This window comes from Gadus chalcogrammus, chromosome 21 (genome assembly GCF_026213295.1).
Source record: "Gadus chalcogrammus isolate NIFS_2021 chromosome 21, NIFS_Gcha_1.0, whole genome shotgun sequence".
Taxonomy (NCBI): domain Eukaryota; kingdom Metazoa; phylum Chordata; class Actinopteri; order Gadiformes; family Gadidae; genus Gadus; species Gadus chalcogrammus.
This window is the reverse complement of record NC_079432.1, coordinates 19,633,202-19,643,931: the sequence shown is the minus strand read 5'-3', so window position 1 is coordinate 19,643,931 and position 10,730 is coordinate 19,633,202. Positions and strand designations below refer to the sequence as shown.

Below are 10,730 nucleotides of genomic sequence, written 5' to 3'. Positions count from 1 at the left end.
ATCGCTTCTCGGCCTTTTGGCTAAGATCAAGTGTAGTATCTGTTCTTATCAGTTTAATATCTGATACGTCCCCTACCCGGGGACCATATATTAAATTGATTTTTGGAACTGGGAGATGGAAAAGGGGCTTGCTCCGTCCACTCCACGCATCGACCTGGTATTGCAGTACCTCCAGGACCGGTGCACCCCTCTCTCACTGTGAAAAACAAAACTAAACTCCTCCTGAGTCCAGAGAGTAGTGGTGCCGAGATGATGCCTCATGAAACGTCAAAGCCTCGCAGCCAGATGAACCATCAAAGTGGTTCGACCTCGAAGCTTCAAATTAGTACGCTAGGGACACCTAGTGGTGAATTAAATTATGATGAAAGAAAGAGTTTCCTGTGATGATGTGATGTTTGCTTCGTAGCCTACAACATCACAACGTTTAAGAATTAAAGTCATTTCAGTGATACGTGTGAGTTTGCCGTTCATAAATATCTCCCGAGCTCATGGTAGAGAACAAATCATTTGACCTAGATTTTAAGTCATCCCGGGCAAAATAGATTGTCTCAGTAGCCTACTAATAATTGTAATAATAGAACTGCATGATGACTGAGAATGAGTGTGATTAATTACATAGCCATAAAAGTGATCTTGGAACTGGGTAGGGTCTTCTTTTTGTAAAAATGTGCCAATTGTGAACCCATATCGCGCAACAGCCCGAGATGAAGCCTCGAACGTCACGCGCCACGTCATTTCGCCTATGTGATACGGAGCTTCGCTGGGGGAGGAGCCGAGGTACTCGACACACGCCCCGATGCCTCGACGCAAACCATAACATCACTACCTGAGAGTACACCCGTCCGCCTGTAGACAATAAAGTGTCATTTACAATTCATAAACGCACTGTTTACAATTATTCCAACGATATTCTGTTGTTTAAGAAAGAAAAAAGGATTCTTTCTGTGGCGGGTCGATAACTCGGATCTCCAGGTTTCCTTTCGTTATGCTTCCATCACGCTGATTTCAGATTCGCCTGTCATCGTGTGACCGGTGGTCTACAGTGTTTATTAAAGTCTAGACATCTCCGAATGCTTTGCAACCGTTCTCCACGGGAACAAGCGTGGGCATCGTTCAGCCCACCTGAACGTGTACAACTCATACTTACCTGGCAAGGGAGATACCACGATCAAGAAGGTGGTTCACCCATAGCGAGGCTCAGCCATTGCACTGAGGCTGTTGCTGACCCGTGCGAATTCCCCAAATGTGGGAATCTCGATTGCATAATTTCTGGTAGTGGGGGACTGCGTTCGCGCTCTCCCCTGATCATGTTGTTCTAAAGAAATAATAGCTATGAATGGCTTCATCGCGCTGACTAATGCCGTCCATCCCACGTTTTGCAACGCTACGTTTATTCAAAAGATCACGCAAACGATCACGCCCAAGCAGTGTAATGCATTACATTCAGATGTGGAACTCTGAGTCTGGAATAACGTAGTCATTCATTCATTCATTCATTTCTTTCATTCATTATGGATCAAATTATTGTTTCTGTACAAGTCCCGTCTCTGGCCACAGCAGCGCTCCCACTCATTATGGGTTCCTCCTGTATAAAAGTTAGTATGGACAAGACAATAATTGCTTACGGCCATACCACCCTGAGCACGCGCGATCTCGTCTGATCTCGGAGGCTAAGCAGGGTCAACTCGAGCTCATTGGCTGCAATAGAGTTCCGGGTGTTGACGTTGTTGGGGCGGGGAAAACGTGGGCACCACCATTTTGGCAGTATTCGGCAGACTGGCGCTCTTGTGGTGGAGCAGACATGGTCGATAACTGTTGTGCACCAGGTTGCACAAATAAACGAGGCAAAAATAAATGTACGTCGTTCTACCGCATTCCTAAAGATGCGGAGAGGCGAGCTAAGTGGATCAGCGCCATTAAAAGAGCCAGGAGCAAGCAAAAAAAGACTGAAAAATGGGACCCCCCGGCTGTTGGATTCCGCTTGTGCAGCGATCACTTCATATCAGGTAAGTTACAGAATACAAAGCTTGGCAGCTTAGCGTCATTATTTAATAGGCTATAATTGTGGTCAGGCGCGTATCAGACGCGGGGGATGAGTACGATGCATCCCCCTCACTTCTATTGGAAGGCCATTCCATCCCCTCCACTTTTGTTCGTCAAATCCTCACAAAAATCAGCTTTTCTAATAAAAAACAGTAAACGTTCGCCTGTTGTATGCAATTTAAAATGGTTGCTATGATTGCATCCCTCTGTATCAAATGATCACTCTGTAAATCCCAGCGCTACAATTGACGTTACGTAGACTAAACAGCTCGCGCAGCCTGCAGAAAGCGCTGGCAGCGGTGCTCCCGAGACCCGACTGCCTGAGAGCTCAGCGCGGTGACCGCGGTCATTCAAGCAGTTTCTCACAGATTGCTGTGCCTAACTGTTCGTGCTGCATACTGACTTGACGCCTTCAATGAAAAGGTAGAATTGAATCACTGTTTTAGATCAGCATCATTCACTGCCTGTAATGAAGGCAACATTTTCAGGCATATTAAGCGATTAAAGCGATTAAGCGATTAATTATTTGTCATTAATAGATGCAAGGTTCATGGCTCTCTATTCAAGAGCTAGTTACCTCCTAGCATAAGATCCCATTCATTCTTCCGACGGGAACTAAGCCTACTTTAGTTTTAAAACTGTTTTATTTTTTCGTGCAATATAGCCAATGATGCCGAAAACTAAAAGAAAAAGACAGGGGACTATAGACGGCTTTTTCAAGAGAAAACAAGTAAGTTGACTTCTCTCCCTCTGCAGACACTGACGTGCTTGCAAGTTGCAAGCTATAGGCTATCTGTTTCGAGTGCTACCGCGGTTGGGATGCACAGGTTTGACTAGGGCTACAGGTAGCCTTTACGGAGAGTAGAGATCCTCGTGCGATTCGTCATTTTCAAACCTTGAGAAAACGCACTTCAATCTACAAGGTGTATCACTGAAAATATACACAAAGTATGTGTCACAGCAATCAACTTAGGCCTACTGGTTTAATGAATGTGAATGAATGCTGTGATACACGAAAATCCGGAGAATTGTGCGATTCGCTTTCTCAGCACACTTGAACGTGAAATGTCCTCAACAGTGTGTGTCAAGGGTTCATCTTGTTTTCTTAGAACATTAGAAGCATGCAAGTGCGTTCCATTCGATCAGACACGTTTTATTTTCAGTTAGGCTACTGTATAATCAGTAATACCACACCATAAACACATAAGCCCAACATTATACATAGATCATAGATAGGTCTCAGCATGAAATGGAGAACATTTGAAGTTGAACTTGACCACTGGTTTGACAGCCTGCACTCTGTGTGTCACTACATAATAACATCACTACATACAAGTAACAAACGCTCTAGCCAAATGTCATTAGAGCTACAGTTATTGAACATTCATGCAACAGCCTCAAGTGGCTTTACAAATGTGTTTTGTCTCTGCTCATTATGACAAACTAATTGTTCTGCAATCATTTTCCTGTCCAACAGATCCAGCTTGTGCTTTTGAACATAACACACGGTTACACTGTTGAGACATGTTTGTGTCATTGTACTTCGCATCCATGTTTTCAGCCTTCAGAGGCTGCTGAAGCTCCTTTCAGCTTTATCACACAGTGTGTGTGTGTGTGTGTGTGTGTGTGTGTGTGTGTGTGTGTGTGTGTGTGTGTGTGTGTGTGTGTGTGTGTGTGTGTGTGTGTGTGTGTGTGTGTGTGTGTGTGTGTGTGTGTGTGTGTGTGTGTGGTGCGTGTATCAAACAAACACACAATGAGTCATACACACACACACACACACACACACACACAGTGTATCTGCTCGCATTTCTTCCATTTTGTAGGCCTAGATGTATGTAAAAGTTCATATAATTGATCATCGCTATTTGGAATGATTATTTCTTCGCCTATTCCAGAACACCCCCACTTTTGGAAAGCTTGATACGCCCCTGATTGTGGTTTCGGATCAGTTTAATACTACAGTGTGCACAGTGATCTGGGAGCAGCTTTATGAGGCTGTGCTTCTGCATGGACATGTACAGCATCATAAATCCCCTGCATGTTAATGGGTTGATGTGCAATGAGATAGATGAACAGCAATGCTGAACAGTGCATGATACAGCCAGCACAGTTAAATGACACAAAGAAATAAATAACACTATTTATTTAAGCTTCTATTTCTACTCAGGGAAGATTCAAAGTGAGCAATCAAACCCTGGTTGGATGTGTCATTTAGCCCTTTGAGTGTGGTGTATGTGATAATGCGTAGCATAGCTCAGGGCAGACATTGTAGGCATCAGCTCTAGCCAAAGGCCAGGTTCAATGAAGTGGACTGAAATATGTTCCCACCTGAATGGTGCTTTGGCTGTGCAGTTCACATGCACAGTTTGTCCACATGCACCTATTCATCCCCCAGCGATTGTAGCCCCAGCTTCTTTTAGGTTTTAGATTTTAGATATGTTAAGTTTAAGTCTACCTTCCTTTTTTTACGTGAACTTGCCTCACTGTTTAAATAATGTCTGCCTCTGACTCATCAATTGTTTACTTATATTCCTCAGGGCCCGAAAGGACCAAGAGGTGAAAGGGTAAGCCACTATCAAACTCATTAATTATGACAAGATGCATGACAATGCCATGTTTGCTGGATAGAAACTTTCATGAAGTTTATCGGGTTGATATATGATGACGCCGATTGACCTTTCAACTTGAATAGGCCACACCCCTTTGTTTACATCAGGCACAGCCTAAAGCCCTCCGCCGTGATAATATAACAAATAATAATGGACCAATCTCTGCTGCACGACGGCTGAAAATAACCTGAACTACAAATATTTGTTGTATATTATTTTTTTCTGACTTTGGCTCACATATCCAGAACAAATTCATATTTATCTTTTCTAAACTTTATTAACAATAATAAAACAATTTAGTAAAAGGACATGACGCTTTTATTCAAGTTGAGACCAAACCGAGCTCCACAGCCGAACAGAGCTGGGACTCTGGCAGCGTCCCAGCAGACACGGTGGCTGTGTGTCAATCAGTGGTAATCAACGGAGACTAACCCAAGGCCTTCCTCCACAGGGACCCCAGGGCCCTGACGGGAGGGACGGCAGACCTGGCAACCCCGGCCCTGCTGGGCCCCCAGGACCCCCTGGCCTCGGCAGAGTAAGTATCCTATAGGGGCCGACTTGGTCAACTGCTGGGTGGGGGGACTGAAGGTGGATGTTGGTTCTAAAATGTGACTGTGTGGGGGACTGAAGGTGGATGTTGGTTCTAAAGTGCTGCTGGGTGGGGGAACTGAAGATGGATGTTGGTTCTAAAGTGTTCCTAGGTGGGGGAACTGAATGTTGATGAAGGCCTCTCAGTAAATAAGGTTAACCGGCTGGTATATCCTATTGTAACCGTAAGGTATAGAAGCTACAGGAAGATGCTGATTTGCTGTTCATCTGTTTGATAAACGATCAAGCCCTTAAACTCACCTGACCCAAATTCTGGCACAATTATAGCAATGGAACAGACAATAACCTATGATTTAGAAAATAAGTATATTGTATTGTATGAATTTTTATATGTATATTTTGTCTCTTATTCTGGTTTTTATTTTTCACTCCAACAGAACTTTGCTGCTCAGTATGATCACAACAAAGGCGCTGATATTGGTCCCGGCCCCATGGTGAACACACACACACACACACACACACACACACACACACACACACACACACACACACACACACACACACACACACACACACACACACACACACACACACACACACACACACACACACACACACACACACACACACACACACACACACATACAAACTCAGACACACACACACACACACACACACACACACACACACACACACACACACACACACACACACACACACACACACACACACATAGCTAGTTGATTTATAGCATGCAATTCGTGGGGCTGACAATGTCCTGTTTTTTATGCTGCTAAGCTAGCAAGTGCTAACGTAGTAGTAAACAAACCCAAGTTCGACGCTGAAATGTTTCTATTTATTTTGTAGGGAGAAGGAGTGATAATCCCTTGAGTCCGGACTTTGTTCCATCTCTTTTCAACTACGTTCCATCTCCAGAGAAGAGGAAAAGAAAAATGAGACTGGAGGTTTTCAACAGACGACAGGGAGCAAAGCTACAGAAGATGGAGCAGACAAAGCTATCTGCGAAAGCCATCCCTCCCAGGTGAATATTTAAGTTCCTTAACCTGGTCAACCCCACTTCCATGGACTTGGGAAAATTATAAACCAATTTTTTTTTGTACAATTCATTGTAGGTTTAATAACACCCAATGAGCTAAAAAACATAACATCTGTGACTGGGCTGAAATCATCACACACCTATACCGACTTGCATTTGGCAGCCACTGACTATGCATGTGATTGTCACTGTCATTGTCAATATCCCTGTCATTGTCTTTCTATTCATTTATTTTATTACATTGTTTATTTATCATATACCGACTATAAAGCACTTTTGGATGTAAATGTGCTATACAAATACAATTTACTTACTTTCTTACTAACGAAAGCTAGTATACTGCAGAAAACAGAGAGTGACTGACAAAAGAATGACAAACTGTCATCAGTAGTGACAGTTTATACTACTTTTGTTTTCACCAGAGCATCAACAGATTGTCCCCAAGACTGCAACAAGGATCCTACTGCAGAGCAAAGTCCCACCACAGAGCCTTTGAAGGAATCTACCCATGAAGAACCTGGAAACGATGTCCAGCCTGTTCTCCATGAGGAGGATCCAGCAACCCCACCATGCACCACTGAAACCTGTGGTAAACGCGTCCAATCTCTTGAGCAAGAATGCCAAGCTCTGAGGACTGAAAATATGTTGTTGAAGGAAAAAATGAATAGGACTACACTGAATGAGATGAGCTTGCATAACGATGATAAAAGGGTTCATACTCTCACTGGTTTATCAGCATTCTCCATTCTCATGACAATTTTTCATATTGTGGCTCCTTTTCTCCAACTTAAATCTAGTTTAACATGTTTTCAGCAGTACATGTTAACTTTAATTAAGCTTAGAATGAACTTGTCCTTTGAGTTTTTGGCTTTTTATTTTGACATTGACTCAACCACTGTTTCAAAGCTCTTCAAACACTGCATTAGTGTGATGCATTGTAGACTGGTGCCAAGTCTGGTGTTGTGGCCTGACAGAGAATACTTAAGAAAATCTCTTCCATATGCATTTCGAAACCGTAGCTTTGAAAAGACAGTTTGCATTATAGATTGTTTTGAAATATTTCTAGAGAAACCCAGTAGATTGCTAGCCAGTGCTCAGTGTTACTCATCATACAAATCACACCACACAATGAAATATTTAATTGCAATTTGCCCTCGAGGTTCCATTTGTTTCATTTCCGCTGGATGGGGAGGTCGCACAAGTGATACGTTTATCACAGAACAAAGTCACTTTTTATCTCATTTGCTCCCAGGGGACGTAGTTTTAGCGGACAGAGGTTGTCTGGTTAAAGAGTCCATTGAGAGATGCCAAGCTGAATTAAAAATTCCAGCATTTACTCGTGGATAGAAGCAGTTAGATCCTGCTGACTTGGAGAACACCAGACGTCTAGCCTCTCTTAGGATACATATTGAAAGAGTGATAGGAGTTCTCCGTCAAAAGTACACAGTCTTGCAAAGCACTGTCCCCATATGTTTCACGGACATAGACAGGGAAAATGATGTGGCCTACCTTGACAAGATGGTGAGCGTGTGTTGTGCACTTACAAATGTGTCTGAATCTGTGGTGTCCTTCCAGTGATGGGGATTTACAGTAAATTGAACTGATGTGACTGGCTACAGATGTGCTCAACCAGCAAATAAACCTTTGTGACTCACACTTCTTGCTTGCTTGTCGTGACATTATTTTTAATCACTCGCTATTCTGATGCGATCACATCGTTTCTCTTTGCAGATCAAGCTGCACATCCACCCATTCTAACTTGAGTTCCACCCAAACAGATATTTGTTCTGGTGTGTTTTATATGAATGACCCACCCATGTTTCATATCCCTGATTGCTACAGATATCTAATACAAATTATGGGGAAGAGAACAATATTGGTTTAACAACTGTTTATTCATAAATAACAGTACAGTATCAGCTACTACAAACAACTCATTTCACAGTCTCCTCACTAAGGTTTTCTTCTTTGGGCATTGATCACTTTTCGGCAGATGGGACATACCCACTGTTTTGGGACCCTTTTCATGCGAAGGCAGGTCTGGTGAAACTTTTTAACTGAACAAAAACCTGACGCACAGACCACCATGTTCCCTGCTTCTGGCTCAGGGCAGTAGCACCACTGTTGTTGACTATGATCAGCAAATGCTGCTGCTGCTGGTGCTGGTTTCTGTGCAGAAAAACACTTTACTGCCTAATTAACAGAAAGGTCCTTTGCAGAAAATGGGCACTTAATTTCTATGACACCTGAACCACAGCAGCTACAGGAAACGTATCCATCAGGTGAGGCCCCAATGCAGGGGTGAAATCCTGAATCCAGCTGTTCCTACCATGACATTCGTGTGTGAGAGGCGATGACGCATTTCATAGTATTTCCTTGCCAAGTCCCCGTGTTGACATCCCCAACTGAAGAAAACAACAATAACATTAGTTTTGGACAATAGTAATGCCACCCCACATTGGTACCGCCCTGCTCTTTCAAAAGGATACTACCTACTTGGTTTAACACTCCTGCTTTTTAAGAATAGTACTTCCTGGATTTACCCTCCCTGTTATTGTACCTACTTCACATTCATTTGATTGTACACCATCTGGAAATGACCATTTTACACACAGGAGCAGTTACACACTGCATGCCCTGTTTTACCCTAATCCTTCTATGCTCATGAATACCTGGTAGCCTCACTGGTGAAACTATGGGACTTTTGGGTAGCATATTTGTCTTATTAGAGACACTGCAGGCTTTCTGACGTCTGTCTTTGTGGCTGCTCTGAAGGTAGTTATATCTATCCGGATACTGCAGATCTGGGACGTCTTCTTCAGCGGAGATGCTTTTGAAAAGCACCCCGGGGCCATTGTATGGGTCGGTAATATTTAACCTATTTAATTTTTGCCTATAGAGCTCGATGTCATGCGAATTAAAGTGAGATGAGTACTCCGATGGCTTGAAAGCTTCGGCGCCGGGTCATTTTAAGGAAGCTCTTTAAGGGCGGCGCTTGATTTTACTGACAAAATGGCGTTCCGAACACCGGTGGTCACGTGGGTTCAGGAACTCGATATCATGCAAGCACTTTGTTTTCTTTTTATTTTGTTCTACACCACAATTGCATGCTTTAAACATGACACGGGGCCAACAGTAAAGGCGTTTTTTCAGCCAACTCCCTGTTAGCCAGTTTACCTTGTCATACATGGAGCAATTTAAAATGCTCCTTACCGTAGCACCAACGAGCTGTGTGGTTTTCACAGTAGGTTTTGGTCTGCCCTCTGCTTTCACTCGTAGTCAGTTCACGATAGCTGTCCAATGAAGGCGGTGACTGGCCAGAGTGTTGTGTCAAGTGACTGAAGTGCAAAATTCTACCCTATCGGTCACTGGTTCACGGGTGGGACTTATCTGCCATAAGGATCAATTGAAACGGAAAATAAACACGAGCCGCCTGGGGTTCACTCGATTTACATTGAAGTCAATGGGAATAGTGGCGCTGTTGTGACTCACATAATTGATTTCAGGAAAACAGCTCGTCTTCGTGAGTATTTCTGTTTCAAAGCACTGAAAATGGGATTGTTGTAAGATTTTTGGTTTATTTATTTTTTAACATTTTTTTGGTGAAGCACTGCTTCACCTGTAGTCTTATAGAAGCCTCCACTGCTCCACACTCTATTTGTGAAACATGCAGACGGCCTAGTGAGACTGCCAGCAGGCAGCAGCAAAGAGATGTAGCGACCTCGGTTTATTTCTTCAGCTTTCACATACACACAAACACGCACACAGGGTGCTTGGTCTTTTTTTTGTTTTGTCGTTGTCTGTTAAACCGCCAAGTGGAGCGACGTGTCTGGGAAGCTGGCCTCTTGGTCTGAGCCTGTGGAGGCATCGCTTCTCGGCCTTTTGGCTAAGATCAAGTGTAGTATCTGTTCTTATCAGTTTAATATCTGATACGTCCCCTACCCGGGGACCATATATTAAATTGATTTTTGGAACTGGGAGATGGAAAAGGGGCTTGCTCCGTCCACTCCACGCATCGACCTGGTATTGCAGTACCTCCAGGACCGGTGCACCCCTCTCTCACTGTGAAAAACAAAACTAAACTCCTCCTGAGTCCAGAGAGTAGTGGTGCCGAGATGATGCCTCATGAAACGTCAAAGCCTCGCAGCCAGATGAACCATCAAAGTGGTTCGACCTCGAAGCTTCAAATTAGTACGCTAGGGACACCTAGTGGTGAATTAAATTATGATGAAAGAAAGAGTTTCCTGTGATGATGTGATGTTTGCTTCGTAGCCTACAACATCACAACGTTTAAGAATTAAAGTCATTTCAGTGATACGTGTGAGTTTGCCGTTCATAAATATCTCCCGAGCTCATGGTAGAGAACAAATCATTTGACCTAGATTTTAAGTCATCCCGGGCAAAATAGATTGTCTCAGTAGCCTACTAATAATTGTAATAATAGAACTGCATGATGACTGAGAATGAGTGTG

General features: G+C 43.3%; 1 protein-coding gene and 3 non-coding genes across 5 annotated transcripts; all 4 read left to right on the top strand.

Annotated features, from left to right (window-relative positions):
- LOC130375143 (U2 spliceosomal RNA) lies at window positions 1-191 on the top strand. Its single transcript, XR_008893810.1, has one exon. It is a non-coding gene; the product is annotated as a U2 spliceosomal RNA (small nuclear RNA).
- A 948-nt stretch (window positions 192-1,139) lies between these two features.
- LOC130375131 (U1 spliceosomal RNA) lies at window positions 1,140-1,304 on the top strand. Its single transcript, XR_008893798.1, has one exon. It is a non-coding gene; the product is annotated as a U1 spliceosomal RNA (small nuclear RNA).
- A 2,895-nt stretch (window positions 1,305-4,199) lies between these two features.
- On the top strand, window positions 4,200-8,625 carry LOC130374247 (uncharacterized). 2 transcript variants are annotated; one of them, XM_056580910.1, is made up of 5 exons: window positions 4,200-4,607; window positions 5,104-5,187; window positions 5,639-5,695; window positions 6,069-6,243; window positions 6,681-8,625. In XM_056580910.1, exons 4-5 carry the CDS (start codon window positions 6,155-6,157, stop codon window positions 7,603-7,605), a joined length of 1,014 nt encoding a protein of 337 aa, XP_056436885.1. In that variant the 5' UTR covers window positions 4,200-4,607; window positions 5,104-5,187; window positions 5,639-5,695; window positions 6,069-6,154; the 3' UTR covers window positions 7,606-8,625. The 2 variants fall into 2 exon arrangements, with proteins under 2 accessions (XP_056436885.1, XP_056436886.1); XM_056580911.1 differs by lacking the exons at window positions 4,200-4,607; window positions 5,104-5,187 and having other exon boundaries at window positions 5,207-5,695.
- Window positions 8,626-10,124: 1,499 nt separating this feature from the next.
- On the top strand, window positions 10,125-10,315 carry LOC130375142 (U2 spliceosomal RNA). The gene has a single exon (XR_008893809.1). It is a non-coding gene; the product is annotated as a U2 spliceosomal RNA (small nuclear RNA).
- The last annotated feature ends 415 nt before the right edge of the window (window positions 10,316-10,730 follow it).

Coding starts and splice junctions, on each gene's coding strand:
- LOC130374247 (XM_056580910.1), top strand. CDS start 6,155: ATGAGACTGGAGGTTTTCAACAGACGACAGGGAGCAAAGCTACAGAAG. Junction 6,244..6,680: donor GCGAAAGCCATCCCTCCCAG/GTGAATATTTAA, acceptor TGTTTTCACCAG/AGCATCAACAGATTGTCCCC.